Source organism: Glycine max, chromosome 16, assembly GCF_000004515.6.
Source record: "Glycine max cultivar Williams 82 chromosome 16, Glycine_max_v4.0, whole genome shotgun sequence".
Lineage (NCBI taxonomy): Eukaryota > Viridiplantae > Streptophyta > Magnoliopsida > Fabales > Fabaceae > Glycine > Glycine max.
In genome coordinates, this window is record NC_038252.2 from 2,426,626 (window position 1) to 2,444,583 (window position 17,958).

The window sequence follows — 17,958 nt, forward strand, 5'->3', positions numbered from 1 at the left end:
AAAGATGAATTTTTGAATGGGAAACACACGTGGAGAAAGTGAAAAATTAAGAATAGGGAACATGGAAGAGTATTTGCAGGTGAATATGGAGTAATATGATTTTCTATTCACAAGATTAAGAATCATGTTTTCGGAAAACACTTTATGAGAAATAGGGTATTTTGGAGAAAACAAATGATGTATTAATGTATTATACTTATAAAAGTTGTATTAATAAAAAAAATGTATGATAAAGGAATATATATGACCAATGTTATAGGTATCATTAAAAGTAAAATTTCAACTTTCACAAATAAATAACACCAGACAGAAAATATAATGCATTAAATAAGATAATAATTGCATTAATGATAAATATTAAGAATAAGATAATTGTCCAAATTTTATTAATTATAAATTATGGGATTGTTTAACTCCTTGTTTTACTTGGATCAATTACACATAAAAATCCACCGTAGTAATATATTGACGGATATATCCAACCCACTGTACTATGCTGTTATTATCGACGGAAAAACAGTCAGTAATTTATCGACGACCACACTCACCTTATTACAAACAAACTCGTAACCCAATGTAATAGCGAACATTACGTGGTGCTTCTCTTCACTTTGCTTTGTGTTTGTGATGGGGCCATGCATGATGCATCACAGGACACTATGATCATGACTCAAAATCAATCGTACTTTTGATTGATTGGGAAGGGATGATGTCCTATATGTTAATTATTGAATTTACATCTTCTTTAATGGCTGCTAATAAATTTAAAATCCTTGCACATAATCAAAATACCCCTCAAATTATTGCCAACTTCATCCAAGGAATGAAAATTGGGGCGAACAGTTCCTTATGATCAACCATTCTAGATAGAGCATTTGTAGCTAGATTTTCTGTAACATGTTTATAAATTACCTCAAATTCAAATTATGTTGTTGCTGAGGTTTTTGTGATAAGTAAACAACTTAAATGGTCTTCCCATGGTACCCATGATTACAAAGAGACTTAGATAAATGCTCAGAAGCAAAGGCCTTACTGAAGTAGGCAATGGTTCTTTTGCTCTGAATTTTGTGCCAGAAGAGAAATTTGCAAGTCCGAAGACAGAAGAGTTGTCGTAGGTTTGATGATCTTGTCACTTATTGTAGTATCAATATAGCCAAAGGAACCTCGTGCCTCTTTTACAATATATATGGATAAACTGTTTAATAGTTAATACATACTTATTATCTTTGATAACAAGTTACATTGGAGTAGAATCAGTCTGATATAGAATATGACTATGAGAAGCTCTTCTCGTAAGAGTATATTTTGAAACGGTTTATCCAAACACAACCAATATTTTTACACACTGCTGTTGCTGTGTCTACATATATATGCACTGAAATCTGGCTCAGCTGGCTTCTGAGGCATCAGGGGTAGCAATCTCTTTGGCTGTGGCACTCTGGAGCGTTTACCACTTCGCAAGTGGCACAATACACTTGAAGCAAACCTTGATGCATATACTGTGGCAGCAAAGCTAGGTGAGGACCCTTCCTCATTTTCCAAAGCTTGTATCCTTTCTTCTGCTTCACGTGCCAACTTCTCAGCCTTCTTTTTTTTGTATCTGTGCCAAGCTGCTTGTATGAAACATGCACCCCATGTCTTCCATTGCAAGGAATAGAACCTGAACAAACAACAATAATTATCTTAAAAGTTATATCAACGAGAGATTTCTGATTGGTTGAATTGTTTGCTAAGCAAAGATCATCTTCGAGTGACTTTTAAGAAAATTGTTATGAAAGTCAACAAATTTACTAAATATAACAAGTTATGATTCGTATATGTATTATTTAGAAGAATTAATGGTCTAGACTTTTACATTATTAGTATATGTATTATTTATTCATGACATTTCAGCTTGAAATATAGTGATGGATTATCAAGGAGAAAAAGGGTGAAACACATGTCAACAAGCCTTGCCTGAAAGTGTGCTGAAGTTGTTTGCTGTTTATAAGACGTCTAAATTGGGAAGCAACACACCTCAAGTCATCAGGCATGAGAGCAAAGGCTTCAACTTCTGATATAGTTTCTGCTGTTCTAGTTGAAATGGGTAGATTTGAGGAGGAATTGGGATCCAAGGCCCTTGTTAGAAGCTCTTCTCCACAGAAGTCACCAGCCTTGATCTCAAAGGAGTTGAAGAAACCAGTTCTTCCACCATTTGTTGTGGCAGTAGCAAGTTTTCCACGCATTATAAACAACATTTCATCAACTGGATCCCCTTCACGAACTATGTAGCTTTTCTCCGTGTAAAGGATTGGCTTCAGTTTATCACACAGTGCATCCGACAACTGATTATCCATGTCCTCAAACATTGGCACCTAGAGCAAGAAGAAGGTAAAATTCTCATTACACATACACATAGAAGTATGTATAGGCAGGAGGAAAAAGAAAAAAACAAAACTTAGATACAGTTACTTAAGTAATTCTTATGTCTATTTCTAATTAGAATTGGAATTTCGGAGATAATTCACATAGTAAGAACTTGCTAAAGGTAGCATAGTTAACGCTTAATGTCCCTCCTGAGAAAAAAAGGTGAACTAATTATTTATGGCTTTCTTTTATTTTGTCATCAAGCTTCCATTTTTTGAATTCTAAACTCAGAATGACTCCCAAAAATCCAGTACTTTCTGCTAGGCTACACAATCTTTGATTTCTTTAACTTTCTATAAGTTACAAATTCCAAATTATAACACTTAAACATCAACGACTCAAATATTTATTTAAATCCATCAAATCAATTAAGTCAATTTTCTAACAATAAAATGAAATACACAACAGCCCAATCAACCACAACCAGAATCAAATGAATTTGGGAAAAACCACATGTTATTATATATATATATATATATATATATATATATATATAGAGAGAGAGAGAGAGAGAGAGAGAGAGAGAGAGAGAGAGATAGGGGACAGGGGTTGAGTTGAACCATAGGAACCAAGTGAAACAATTGGCTAGTATTAAATTAAACAAAAAATACAATGAAAGAATGAATTATAGGAATATTGGATCAATGAACAAGTAACAAAAGGCTAATATGAAACAGATGAATAACAGCATGTGGAACATAGACATATAAAGATAGCAAAACTTGTTCAATATAAAAAACATCTAACTTCAAAGTTTTCTCATCTTTGGAAGTCCAAGGAAGAAACTATTAGCCAACCTCACAAACTCTCTTCTGAAGATAAAAGCAAAAAAACAAAATTTCAAAGATGTGATTTGTTTCTAACAAAGTTAAAGGCACTTGGAAAAAGCTGTGAAGTGGTTCAGAAAAGGTAATAGAAATTGGCAAGAGTAGAAGGTTAAAGAAACACCAACCTTATTACTTATTAGCTAGGTCAAGGTTGCTTGATAAGTGTAAAGGAACAAAGCAGGAAGAAGAGGAATTCAAAACTAAACAAAGCAAAAAATGTTACAACAATAATAAGCCTTCAGAGAAAGATTTTCATGCAATAAACCCGGAACAACACTGATATGACTTAAGATGTAAGAAGACTAGAAAAAGACTCATAGAGTCAAGTACATGCAGATATATACAGTACTAAATACGAACCTACGAAATGGTATAATGCCATGCCTAATTATATTTCCAGAAATTTTATTTCTACAATGCTTTTGCAATTTCTTTTTTTTACAATCAACAAAGATGAAAAACAGTATAAAAGAATTTAATTTTGGGACAGCTAGGAAATAAAAACCATGAAGGATGTTAAGTATTAACATAAAAGAAAACAAACTTATGCTTTTCCGAAAAAAAGAAAAGAAAAAGGACAACGAACTTACTATTGTGATGGAAAAATCACAATATAAAAACTCTTTACATTCTTAGCATTTTCTCAATATAAAATAAGATGGGCCATATAATGTAAAAGATAATGAGAAAAAATGAGTTATAAATAAAAATGTGTAAGAATAATAAAACATTCTATCTTATTAGTTTTCTTCTTTTTCTCTTTAGCATTTTAGACTTGTGTATCTCCTCCCTTCTCTCAAATCATAAATCATGATTGGTGTTCCATCATCACAGTATATATTACTGAAAAGTATATACACCTTAAGAAATAATAATAATAATAATGATAAATATGATAAGGAATACAATAAAAAAAATTAAAACATAAGGAACCTGAGAAATGTAAGATAAAAGCTATAGCTTGAAAAAATCAAGATTGATGCATTTAAAAATAATATTTAGCATTTTGTTTTAATATAAAATAAAGTATTTTAAAAATTAATTTAAAAGTATTTTGTTTTAATATAAAATAAAGGTTTTGAGATTAAAAAAAATAGATTATTTCTTTTAACATAATTTGGTGAGACTCGATTCTAAAATCACGTTCTACTTAATTATTTATAGCTTTTTTTTAACTTGACTTAAATTGATCTATTTTACTCATGAAATCCGAAGTATTGTTCAAACTGAATTTTATGGCTAGAAACATGATTTTTCCAGCAAACCAAACAAACTCTACACAATATAAAGCAATATTACCTACCAAAGTTGAAGAAAAATCTCGAACCACACAAAAAGTAAAAGAAGAGCACTTCTCCATTTCGGCCGCCAAATATTTTATCAATTTTTTTTTTGTGAAATCAATATTGAAACACTATTAATTTTTTTTTATCACAGTATTATGTATAAAAAAATTTGTACTATCAATAAATATTAGAATCACACCATAAACATAACTTCTAAATAAGTATTACAAAAGGTGATTTCATTATATGTGATAATTTATAATTAATAAATTAAATAATATTGTAAAAAAAATTCACATTTTAAGTGCATAATTATATTCTATAAATTTTCTCCCCGAATGGAATTGTAAATCACTACAATCTAACAAAGAAAAATCAGAGGATTGCTTTTTTGATATGCCTTTGTCAACAAAAATCATAGTATTCTTTTGATATGCCTATGTCAAGAACCGAGTGGTATTTGACAAAACTTTTTAAATATCTTTATGAAATTAAATATTCTTGCAATAAAAACCTTAAACCTTGAACTATAATTTAGTTATATCACCCCACCATATAAAAATATCTTCTACTTCTACAGTTTTTTAGTGTCTTAATGGATAAGAATAGAGTAACTTAAATTTATTATTAGCATTAATTTTCATCAATCCTTGTTATGCATTATAGAAGGAGTCTCGATCAAGGGCTTCAGCTTATAATATTGGTCTGTTTACGAACTTTTTTCTCACTCTATGACTTGTTTTGAGGGCATGAGCCATGGACAGCTTAGGTGTTCGATGTAACAATATTGAACATGAAAAAGGAGAAGACATGAAAAGAAAGAAAAACAAGATGCACAGAAATAAAGATAGAAAAAACAATAAAGTTCACCATTATGCGCTTCCAACGTGTTTCCCGTGAAATCCTTTAGTGTTTATACAGAAACGGATTAAAACTTGAAAGATTCTCCTCAATCACTTTGATTATACGTAATTTTATTTTCTCTACACTACGTATTATAATTGAGAGAGTCCTACTTCTCATTTGCTAGCGCCACTTATAATTTTAGTTTTTAATAACTTTTTTTTTAATAATAATAGAGAATGTGTTAAGACGATTGTGCTAAATAATATGTTGCTAACATTTCTTATATTTTTTCTTATAATACTCATACTCTTTTTAACTAAATGAGTTAGATCATTTTGATTAACATTCTTTATCTAAAATATTTATTCAATCTAGTGAAATATATTATTATTGGTTGAAAAATGTTAATTAACAATAAGTTATTTATCATGTTGAAGCAACTGAATTAACTATATTTAGTTAACAATGCATATCTTCATATGCTTGTTGGGTGAATTAGGAGTATCCCTCCTCCAAAAACTAAACACAGATTGTATTATTAATTAAAATTAATTGAAAAACATAAACATCAGTGAGTTTCACTTTTTATTTAATAAATTTTTTTATAATTTTTTAAATTTTAATTAATAATAAAGTGTATATTAGAAAGAAAAAAATGTTAGATAATATGTTACTAGAAGCTCCTAGTTAGTACCTATGCTCCAAACTTGGCTTAATTTGAGCACCGAGAAGCTCTTCTCGTGAAAATATGTTTCGAAACCATTCATCCAAACAACCAATTATTATATTTTTACACACTGCCGTGTCTACATATATATGCACAGTCGTGGGAATCCTGAAATCACCACTTTTTTACGCAGTAACTTATGCACAAACAATTGCTAAGGAGATGTGAAAATTTTCAAGTTCAGTGTTATAAACTTGCAATTAATTTACTTAAAACTAGGGTTGATCAGTGATTTTTCTGAGCAGTGAAATCTGGTTCAGCAGGCTTCTGAGGCATAAGGGGTAGCAATCTCCGTGGCTTTGGCACTCTGTTATTACGTTTACCACTTGGCAAGTGGCGCAATGCATTTGATGCAAACTTAGCTGTATATACGGTGGCAACAAAGCTAGGTGAGGACCCTTCATCATTTTCCAAAGCTTTTATCCTTTCTTCTGCTTCTTCACGTGATAACCTCTCAGCCTACTTTTTCTTGTATCTGCGCCAAGATGCTTGAATGAAACATGCTGCCCATTTCCTCCATCGCGGGGAATAGAACCTGGAAAAATTAACATTGTGCTGAATCAAGTACAGTACTATATATTTCTTGCTAGCTTATGAGTTATGATCAAATCTCAGAACTTGTACGTACCTGCATGCTATAAGCCAGTGCAACTATTCAAGATTCTTATTATCATATTATTACTGAAGAATTTATTAACTTTGTTAAGAGTCATTTTGTTTAATTTTATTTGTTGAAAATATATATTTATTTCAATTGAATAAGCAACTTTATGTTATTTAAGTATGTTTAATTTGTCTAAATTATTTTTGCTTAAAAAAATAATTTTCTGATTATTCTGATAATTAAATCTTATGTACTTATTAAATAAATAGTTTTTAAAATTTATTTAGATTTAAACAAATTAATGTAACTGATCATTTTTATTAGAATCTTTCGTCCAAATAACCTCATGTTGTTCCATTTAGACAAACAGCTTGCTCTTAGTGCAATATTCAAGATGACTTCTACTAAGGTTGGTCCAATCATATGATTGCTAACTTGTGTTTAACATAAATGCCTATCCAATCTTTGTTAAAATTAATGACTTCGATAGGATGATCAAAGCAAACTACAATCAGAATCTAAACAAAAGTCGTGGCTAGCTTCATATGACTTGCATGTGTGTCCCTTGTTTCCTAACACTACAGCATAAAAAATATATATAAGAATAGTTCTATATGGTGATATAATATCTTCTTATTAATCATCTTACTGATGAAGTGGTTTGGTTCCGATGATTTCAATTGCTCAAATAATTTTTTGTACTTTTAAAATTAATGAAATTAAGTTCAACACTTAATTTGTTGTTAAACTCTTAGTGCATGACATGGGTTTTCACTAAAAAAATGGCTAAATAAAAAAAATATGAAGTTTATTAAATGGGCTTGCCTGTACGAGAGATCAGTGAATGAACGATGTGTCGTGCTCTCCTTCCTTTTTCGGTATCTGCGCCAAGCTGCTTGTAAGAAGCGTGCAGCCCATGTCCTCCATTGCAGGGAATAGAACCTGAACAAACATATATGAATCATTTTTTCTTTTCTTTTTTCTATTTTCTTGCTTAACATGGAATTGACTTTGATCTTTTACCACAGTCTTAGCAGCACTTGTGATATGCACAAGAGTGGCACTATTAAGGATGATTTCCTATCCAATTAATCTGATTTTGTTAAATGAAAACTTTGATGGGATGATCTAAACAAACTACAATGATCAGAATCTAAAGTCTAAACAAAAGTCATGGTTTCAGATTATATGTGTGGTGTGTGCCCCCCCCCCCCCCCCCCCCCCTTTTTTTTTACCAGTGTAACACTTTTTACATTAAAAAAAATAGAATAGATTAAACTAATTAATTACTCTTGAAGTTTTGTGATCTTAAACTCTCTGACTTTTATCTATTCTTACACTAATTCTCTTAATTTTTTAAAATATAAATGAAACCTAAAGGAGTTTAATTTATATAAGAGACGTTACTGTAAATATTAAAAAAATATATAAATTTAAATAATTTCAAAAACCTAGAAGTACGTAATTAGTGCATTTATTCTACAAAATATATAATAATTTTATAACGTCATATATAACATTTTTATTAATCTTCTTACTAATAAAGAGAGTATTAAATTGTCTTATGTTTTTAAAATAGGTTTAAATATTATTTTTGACTCCTATAGTTGCATTACTTTCTAATTTAGTAAAAACAATTTTTTATTATAAAAAATTATTTCATAGGAATCAAATTGAATATAAAAAAATGTCACTATAGGGTCAAATTGGCATGTAATAAATTTTTTTTATAAAGTATGAAGAAAACTAATATATATAGAAAGATACACAATTACTCAAAACATAATTAATGATGTGACTAGAATATAGTTTCTACAGCACCTGAAAGTGTGCTGAAGTTGTTTGCTGTTTAAAAGCCGTCGAAATTGGGAAGCAACAAACATCAAGTCATCAGACATGAGAGCAAAGGCTTCAACTGTTGATATAGTTTGCACAGTTCTAGTTGAAATGGGTAGATTTGAGGATGAGTTGGGGTCCAATGCCCATGTTAGAAGCTCTTCTCCACAGAAGTCACCAGCCTTGATCTCAAAGGAGTTGAAGAAACCAGTTCTTCCACCATTTGTTGTGGCAGTAGCTAGTTTTCCCCGCATTATGAACAGCATTTCATCAACTGGATCCCCTTCACGAACTATGTAACTTTTCTCTGTGTAAAGAACTGGCTTCAGTCTGTCACACAGTGCATCCAACAACTGATTATCCATGTCCTCAAACATTGGTACCTAGACCAATAAATAAGAAGTAAAAAATGCTCATCACACATACAAGTATTGCTGAGAAATAGTATATGAAAAGAAACCTTAAGAACACACTCTACTCTTTGTCACACTCTTTTGCTGATTTTGTAATTTTCAATATATTTTAATAAATTAGAAAAAATGTATTTGAAGAAGTGTGTTATAAGTATGTATAGGTAGGAGGCTAAAAAAATATAACTTAGATGCAGTTACTTAATTCTTGTGTATATCTCTAATCCGATTTGAAAGAGATAATTCCCGTGATAAAAACTTGCATTAAAGGTAGCACGCGTAGGTTATCAAACTGAAACTTCAATTCTAAGTAAAGATATGCATGAAAAGTACTTATGGAACTCTAATTCTAATTGAAAAATAACACCAAGTGAATGGAGAGATGGATATGGATGATATATACACACTTTTCTAAGTAGTTCTAAGCAAAGATGACGCTTGATATCCCTTCTGAGATCTTTAGGGAGGTTGCGAATCAATGTCTCCTCTTCAGCACCCTTATTTTCTTGCCATTTGTATTGCTCATACCTTCTAATTCTTTCCTTCAGCAAATCTGGTAGCATACGGTGGGACATCCACAGTTCTGCATCCCTCCTTTTGACTCTCATCTCTTCAACTCTCACACTGGTAGATTGTAGATATTTCTGTAACAATAATCAACACCATGAATTCAACAAATATATCAAGGGTGGAATGTAATAATGTAGCTGACTCTTTTAATTAACACCCAAAATTGATGAAAAATTGGTTTCCCTTTTAAGGTTTAAAACCTGTCCTCTTAACTTGCTTGCTTGTTCTTTACACCATCACAAAATTCTTTTCTTTTTTTATTTATTTGCAAACCAAGAAAAGAAAAAGAAATACTCATGAGTTACACTATATGACTAGGGATGTGTAATTAATGACACCAATATGCAAGATCACTCTTATCTTGTCTATAATCTCATCTCATAGTCCTTGTTGCCAAAGAATTACCTGCATGTTTGCAATAAGTGATGCAAATAGAACCAATCCAAAGACAGCAATTAAGATAGCAAAGATTATCTCCCCAACATAACTACTTGTCTCGAGACCTTGCCCAACAGAACTGCAAAAAGGAAAAAAAAAAATACTTTAGGTAGCATTATATTATATTATGCTTTCCTTGATAAGAAGTTATAAAAATTAAGTCCACAAAAACGTTGGGAACAAAAGACAGAAGTTCCAAAATAAAATGTGAATGTTGCATATATTGAGGCAAGAGTAGAGAAGATTTATTTACCAACCTTACACTGCGCAAACCCCACCAAAAGCAATAGAAGAACTTGTGAGTAAAATCTGTAGTTGATTCCACCACGCGAGACTTTAGAGCCTCTACAAACATTCCAAAATTGAAAGTTGCCAGGTTTTCTATGCTTTCTGGATCAATGTAAGGGCAAGAATATTTGAGAAGCGATAGAACAATGGGATTGTTACGTCCACAGCTAAGGTAGGATTCATGAAAGATCATAGTAGTCTTCAACTGCCTTCGCCAGCACCGCAACCTTGATTCAACCGAAAATAGATACCAGAATGCTCCAACAACCTGGTATGTCACATGTACTTGGTGGTCATAATAGCATGATATATAACTAGGAACATAGGTAAGGTGTTATGAATGTAAGTGACAAAATCAACTCACATGACTTGCTAGCATATACAGAAAAAGATTGAAAGCAGCTCCAGCCCATGCTGTCTCAGTCAATATGCCAGAAGTTCTTGTTACTTCTTTGAATAACGGGTAAATCCGCAGAAGTCTTGGCACGTACTGGGTTATTATTGTGTACTTCAATAAATCCTTTCCCACATAAGGAACTGAGCATTTTGGAATTGAGACCGTAGCTAAAATGACCATCTAAGAAAACATTAAAGGTGTTAAAACAACATCAAATTATGTCTTTCACAGCAAACTGAACTTAATTAAAATTAGTACTAATGCAGCTTCACTTTGGATACCATGTAATTGTCATATGAAAATATCAAAAGCACTAAAACCATTCCATTTCCAAGGGCTTATTTAGTGAGTTGTCATACACTGTTACTGTCAACTAATCAAAAATCATCCTTATCGTGACTTTCAAAGTAGTTGTTATCAAAGTCAACATACTTATCAAACATGACAATTTGTTAGAGAATGAGATACTGTAAAAAAATGTTTACACTGTCATAGTATATTAAATAATGTCTTAAATATTTAGACTTTTGAGGTTACAGCACGTGAAGGTTCAAACTGATATGTCTAGTGGTTTCTCTACAAAGTACGGTTATGGGGTAATTAACACTTCAATGACAGTTAATGATGATATATTAAAAAGAATTTTCGTCTTCTGAGTTGAGAATTAGTTTAGAAGAGGGAAATACCTGAGGAAGTGGAATAATTGATAGAATATCAATGATGAAGTAAGAGCTTAAGTATCTCATTACTATGGCCCAAGGATCATTAACTAGCTCACCCCTTCCAAGTACACGAGAGGAAGGTGCAATAAACCCGGTTCGAAACTGAAAGATGATGTGAAGAATGTAGAAAAGATCAAAGAATGTGCGGAGAACACTGGCAGTAATCTTCAGTGTTCCATCCAAAGCAAGGCATTGTTTCTTGTCATCAATCATTGGGATGTAAAAGAAAAGAGGGTCCACAGAGACTGCCATCACACTTGTAATTACAAAAATTTTGTTCCACTTCTGAAGTGTTGCCCCCTGTGGATCAAGAACATGGCTCTGACAAGACGAATTTGTTATTGATCCATCAATGAGAGAACTTAAGCTTGGTCGAACTTTTCTTTTGAGAAATCCATCATTAGAAGAATCATTGTGCTCAATACTTGAAGAAGAAAGTGACTTCCAATCCAACCTGGACAGAAATATAAAACTCAGTTAAGAATCTTGAAGTAATAAAAATCATGTAGATGTTAGCATCGAAAGTTTCCAACGATAAAAAAGAATCATAAGATCAAATCTCTTAAAAGGTCACTACAATTGTTGAGTACTGAATACCCCAAAAGTAATACAATATTGATCAAATTTCATTACTAGCAGTCAGAGATAGGAATAGGAATATAGGATAGTGTTTGTAACTTTGTGTAATTTGTAGTAGTATAGTAATCTTGGTGACATGATCATATTCAAATTATTGATTGCTCTTTATAGTGTCAATTTGTCATACATTAAACATTTTTTAAAATAGGTAAATACCACTTTTGTTTTAGAAAAATCAATAAAATGATTTTTTGTTCTGAATGAGGAAAATGAACAACTTCTTTTCAGTCACAAAAGGAAAATGAATAACTGAGTCAGCATAAATATGCAGAGGCAGAACATATGATTCTAAAAGTGTGCAAAGAGAGTGCTATTTTTTATTTATTGTTTGTCTAGAACACAAATATCAACCACTATCAATCCTATTTGAGTCAAGTATGAATACTATGATGGCAAAATTTTCTCTCTAGGTATTTAGCATAACTGTATACTCAAACTCGAACTCGAGACCACAAGCTGAAACAACTACACTCCAGTTAATTTACTTACTGTGGTAAGCAAGTGTTTAAATTAAAACCACAGAATGTACCAAAAATAATTAAACAAATGAAATTGAAGAAATATATAGTAAAACCAAGCTTTAGCAAACGAACCTCACAAATTTCTTTTCCTTTGCAGTCATGATTAAGCTACTTCCGTATCCAGTGAGAATATTTATGCTTTATAGAAAAGCACACTTTACTTGGACAATAGAAGATTCAGGCCTGCAAAATCCAACTTCAAATTAAAAACTTGTCTTCTTCAAAAACTCTAAATCAGCGCACATGTAACTAGGAGAAAAAAAGGTCAACTATTTATGACTTTATTTTATTTTGTATCAAGCTCTCATTATTTGAATTCTAGACTTAGAATGTTTCCCCAAAATTCAGTACTTTCTGCTGCTAGGCTATAAAACCATTTGCCTTTTTTTAACTTTCTATAAGTTACAGATTCAAAATTATAACACTAACAAGAAACCACCACAACTCAAATATTTATTTAAATTTATCAAGCCAATTTCCAAACAACAAATTAAAGTGAAGTAGCCACAAACAGACTCAAATGAATTTGGTAAAAACCAAAGACACCGAATTCTAGAAAGAAAAGAAAAAGGAGAGTAGGAGAGGGGGCTGACTTGAACCATAGGAACCAAGTAGAACAATTGGCTAGTGTTGAAAAAAAATACATATAATAAAAAGAATGAATAATAGGAATATAGAGTAACTAAAAGACTTTTTCGGGGCTAATATGAAACAAATGAATAAATAAGAAGAAACTGCAAGCAGCACATAGACATATAAAGATAGCAGTCAAGGGAGTCTAGCTCAATTGGTTGAATAAAAGTGGTGAGTTGTTGTAAATCCTCTTGACACTGTTTTCAATTCTTGTGGAAAAAAAAAGACGTATAAAGATAGCTGTAAAATGGTTTGATTAAGAAACCATGAGCCAAACTCCAAAACTCTCTTGCAAGGATAAAAAACAAACAAAAACAAAGAAAATTTCAAAGACACTTTGAAAAAGCTGTGAAGTGGTTAGCTAGCCTTGATGTGTTCAAGTTGTTGGTAAGAAGGTAAGAGAAGATGGCCAAGATTAGAAGGTTAAAGGAACATCAATCTTAGCTATGCCAAGGTTTCTTGATAAGTGTGAAGTCCCTTCTCTGTTTCCTTTACTTACCCCGAGAACCAAAGCATGAAGCAGAGGAGTTCAAAACTAAAACAAAGCAAAAAAAAAATGTTGCAGTGTTGCACTAAGCCTTCAGAGAAAGAATTTTTATGGTCACGCACTTAAGAGTATGATAGTGATGGGAAAAAAAGTGAAATAAAACGAGCGGCAATGATATGATTATTGATTGAGGATGTAAGAAGACTAATAGAGTCCAAGTCCATAAGGTAGCTCAAGTACATGCAGATATATACAGTATTAAATACGAACCTACGATATGGTATAAATCCCATGCGTATTAGTACATTATGATAAAATTTATTTCTGCAATACTTTTGTAACTTTTTTTACAATGAAGAAAGTGTCACTAAAAAAATTATTCTCCTAAAATTTTATTCTCTTTTATACTCATATATAAGTAAAAAAGTTGTCCTTTTATCTTAGATTCAAATATAAATAAATCTATGAATAAGTCATTGATTTGAATGGTATTGAACTCAGTTCCTTTAAAATAAGATCTTAAATTCAAGTTTTGTGAATGAAAAAAATACGGTTGGAAAGGAAAAATTTCATTAAAGGTGATCAACCAATTTTTTGACGGAAATTAATTATTGACAAAACTGATAAACACTCCGTACCAATAATATCGTAATGAATAAAGTATAAACAAATTTAAATAGTTTCATTCTTATTTAATAATATTATTCCTAAAACATCCTTTATATTTTTAACGATTTTTTTTATTCATGATAATAAATTTTAATTAAGAATATTTTATGAGTAATTTTTTTACTTGTGATTAATAAATTGAGATTAATAAAATTAAACATTTTAACTGTCTTAATTAATATAAGATTAGTCATTTTTATTTATATATGAAAGGTGTATTAGTTTTGGTAGATAGAGACACACACTCTGTTCCAAGGATTGCATATACATAACTTGAAGTTTGCAAGATTGATTAGTCCTCTCGTGATTATCCTCGTATACTAGAATGTAGGTCTTTAGCTCTTATGCTTTAATTTAAGGTCATGTGCAAACCCATAAAGACATAGACAAGAAGGAGGGACAGGCATAACACTACCAAAAGCTCACTTTAATGTAAGAAACGAGATCCCTAAATGCCTATTGGATCGGATGAAAAGGCAGGGACCATATTCGATTGTCTATTATAGAACCAACCCCAAAAAAGTCCCTCGAAATGGTTGGATAGCATGTTTGAAAACTCATTAAAAAAATTTACATTTGAGATGTGAAAATTATAACTATTAACTTCACATTCAAAAACATGAAAAATTACACCAAAAATGTTATACACACAAGGAATTGTTTTCAAACTTCTTGTCCTTGAATTTTTTCTTACTAGTTGAATCTACAACAAAGGCTGCTAAGCACATATATTCTTTCCTTTTTTCCATTTCCTGCCGGTGGTCCAATAATGGCTAGATAATGGTGATCTAATAACCACAATAAGATATGCTATGATCGGTTTTTTGTTTGGAGTGGTCCAAACTCCGATTATAGAGTAAATTGAAGCTTTGGTAAGATATTTTAGTTAATTTTTCAATTTTTTTTACTACCTGAAAAGCTTATTTGATTGTTCGATAAATAATTTTTTTTCATAGTTTCTTAATAGCTTCTAGCATTTTTCAAACGTTATTTTAAGTAACATTTTTTAAAACACTAACTTTTAGGTTTTATATTTTCTTTCATTTTTATCATCGATATATCTTTTCATTTTCCTTATTAGTTTTTTAAAATAAATCGTGGCATTATTATTTTTTTAACATTTTATACTTTTTAGCTACTTCAAGTTAATTCTACGAAACACTTCTAATTTAATAAGTTAATTTTTCAGTTTCGAATTACTACCTAATTTTACTGAATATAATCTTAGTTTTTAACATGTTTAGTTATTATCAAAAAGTGTGTTTGTACATTAAGATAATCTTAGTTTTTAACATGTTTAGTTATTATGAAAAAGTGTGTTTGTACATTAAGATTTAAAAGTAAGATTTACAAACTTAAGTTTAACTCAATCTTGTTGCAAATTTTAATTTAAACATGTAGATAAATTATTATATCATCTTTAAATTTGGATATGTCTAATCCAACCTCAAAAATTAACTCATGAATTAAAAACTTATCTCTCATTTATACATATTATCATATGAGATCATTTTATTTTTGGGTGAATTATCACTTTAGTACTTAAGGGTTTAATTCAGGTCCTTCAAAATATTAAAATTTCAAAAAGACTCTGAAAGTACCAATTGCATGTCGCTTTAGTCATGTCGCATAATTTGTTAAAATTAACGCATCTGCCTACGTGGCACACTAGAAAAGTAATTAATTCAATAATACTTATATTTTTTTTACTTACACTAATTTATACAGTCCAAATACTAATTCGTTGATTCAATCAGTAACTGGTTGATTACTGATTCATTGATTCGATCAGTAACTCATTAACCTAGTATATCAACCAAATCTACCACTGGTCCAATTTTTAAAATACCTTTATTTTAATAAGTTTCATGAAAGTTGATGGACCATACCATCGTCATTTTACGTTGCCTCTAATAAAGCAAAAGTTTATATATTACTGCTTTGCTTATTAGGGAAATGACAAGATAGTTTTGGCGTTTATTCATTATTGACATCCCTTGACTATGCTCTATACTTCTATTGTTCTTGTTTGAAAATTAATTTTTCCTAGGACTAGTTTTCTATGATAAAAGCCAATTTGATTAGCATAAAAAAAAACAATCTGAGTTATTGCGAGATATTTGGAAAAAAATAGTGAAACTGATTATCATGCGAGTAAAAATAACTTCATATTTGTAACTGAATATCTCTTCAAACAGCTCAATAGAAGAGTAACTAAAGGCTTTTTCTTTGCGCAGCCAACATTTTTCTTATACATACAACATTTTTTGGTTTTTTTCAAAATTACCCTAACAAACTTACATACTGATTACTAATCCATATATATTTTTTAAAATATTTTACAAATTAATAGTCCTTTACAAAATTTATTATATAAATTTATATATGCATTAAATACACATTAAAAAATTAGTATTATATATAGCTATTAATTATTTTATAATATAATTGATTTATTAACTCAATAGGTTAAAATAATGTTAGAATTGTCTATCTTGTAATAAATTAAACCCTAGTGCCCAAAGTGATAACTAAACAAATAAGGTATTTTTCTAAATAGGGTAGTTCTCAAAAAAAGATTTTATCATCAAATAAGGTAGTTTTTCTAAGAAAATGAATCCAGATTTTTATATATAAAAAAACTAGAATTTCATACTTGTGTCAATGACAATGACATTATCATTAACGTGAAATTTAATCCCTTATATAAAATTTATTATATAAATTTATATATGCATTAAATACACATTAAAAAATTTAATATTATATATTACTATTAATTATTTTATAATATAATTAATTTATTAACTCAATTGGTTAAAATAATGTTAGAATTGTCTATCTTGTACTAGGTGCACAAAACAATTGTCGTGACTAAACCCTAGTGCCCAAAGTGATAACTAGACAAATAAGGTATTTTTCTAAATAGGGTAGTTCTCAAAAATACATTTTATCATCAAATAAGGTAATTTTTCTAAGAAAATGAGTCCAGATTTTTATATATAAAAAAAAAACTAGAATTTCATAGTTGTGTCAATGACAATGACATTATCATTAACGTGAAATTTAAAACTTTCTAGAGAAAGGCACGTCTTTATTCATTTAATACATATGGTATTTGTGAACTCAGGTTACCATACATATTAGAAACATTTGGGGGTGAAGGGCATGTGCAAAATCAGAGGTTTGAGTCAATAAAAAAATATTGCTAAACGGAGCAATGTGAATATCTGAACAAGGTTAGTCTCACTACAAAAAAAAAAATAATAATAATAATAAATAAAGATAACCAGCCAAATATGAAAAAGGAAAAAAAGAAAGAGAGAAAAAACACTGGACCTTCCGAGCACAAGCAAAGTCATTCTGTAACAAATAAAAGGGTCAAGACTTCCACTAGGAAAATGGCTAGTTTTTAATTATGTTGAAGGATATCTTAGCAATCTTAAAGCAACAATCAAAGACAAAGCAGTGATTTGTGCTTCAACAATAGTATATGATCAACCACTATACTCATTTCTAATTGAAGTAAAAGCTGAAAAGGACATTGAACCATGCTGTTATTAGATGAACTGATTAATTTGACACCATTGGAGCATCAAGAAAATAATATAATGCTTTGAAACAATGTGAAACCAACCTTTGGACTGACAAG

The 17,958-nt window shown here is 30.4% G+C and overlaps 2 protein-coding genes across 4 annotated transcripts; both read right to left on the bottom strand.

Annotated features, from left to right (window-relative positions):
- Positions 1-991: 991 nt before the first annotated feature.
- LOC102669345 (cyclic nucleotide-gated ion channel 1) lies at positions 992-3,494 on the bottom strand. Of its 3 annotated transcripts, none has more exons than XM_041010742.1 (3): positions 3,359-3,494; positions 2,017-2,354; positions 992-1,660 (listed from the first exon to the last, which is right to left on the bottom strand). In XM_041010742.1, the coding sequence occupies exons 2-3, from the start codon at positions 2,346-2,348 to the stop codon at positions 1,339-1,341; spliced, it is 654 nt and encodes a 217-aa protein (XP_040866676.1). In that variant the 5' UTR covers positions 2,349-2,354; positions 3,359-3,494; the 3' UTR covers positions 992-1,338. The 3 variants fall into 3 exon arrangements, with proteins under 3 accessions (XP_040866676.1, XP_040866674.1, XP_025981859.1); XM_041010740.1 differs by having other exon boundaries at positions 1,957-2,354; XM_026126074.2 differs by lacking the exon at positions 3,359-3,494 and having other exon boundaries at positions 1,957-2,914.
- Positions 3,495-6,111: 2,617 nt separating this feature from the next.
- Positions 6,112-13,774, bottom strand: LOC100798945 (putative cyclic nucleotide-gated ion channel 13). Its single transcript, XM_006598843.4, has 10 exons — positions 13,650-13,774; positions 12,590-12,700; positions 11,322-11,811; positions 10,603-10,815; positions 10,208-10,506; positions 9,918-10,029; positions 9,350-9,586; positions 8,518-8,915; positions 7,522-7,638; positions 6,112-6,627 (listed from the first exon to the last, which is right to left on the bottom strand). The coding sequence occupies exons 2-10, from the start codon at positions 12,616-12,618 to the stop codon at positions 6,552-6,554; spliced, it is 1,971 nt and encodes a 656-aa protein (XP_006598906.1). The 5' UTR covers positions 12,619-12,700; positions 13,650-13,774; the 3' UTR covers positions 6,112-6,551.
- Between the last annotated feature and the right edge of the window lie 4,184 nt (positions 13,775-17,958).

Bases quoted from the DNA above. Each gene is read 5' to 3' on its own strand.
- LOC102669345 (XM_041010740.1), bottom strand. From the start codon at position 2,348: ATGTTTGAGGACATGGATAATCAGTTGTCGGATGCACTGTGTGATAAA. The intron at 1,661-1,956 runs GCAAGGCTTGTT...TTGTTTGTTCAG, and splicing joins CAACTTCAGCACACTTTCAG to GTTCTATTCCTTGCAATGGA.
- LOC100798945 (XM_006598843.4), bottom strand. From the start codon at position 12,618: ATGACTGCAAAGGAAAAGAAATTTGTGAG. The intron at 11,812-12,589 runs GTTCGTTTGCTA...ATTTCTGTCCAG, and splicing joins AAGGAAAAGAAATTTGTGAG to GTTGGATTGGAAGTCACTTT. The intron at 10,030-10,207 runs GTTGGTAAATAA...TCCTTTTTGCAG, and splicing joins TGGGGTTTGCGCAGTGTAAG to TTCTGTTGGGCAAGGTCTCG.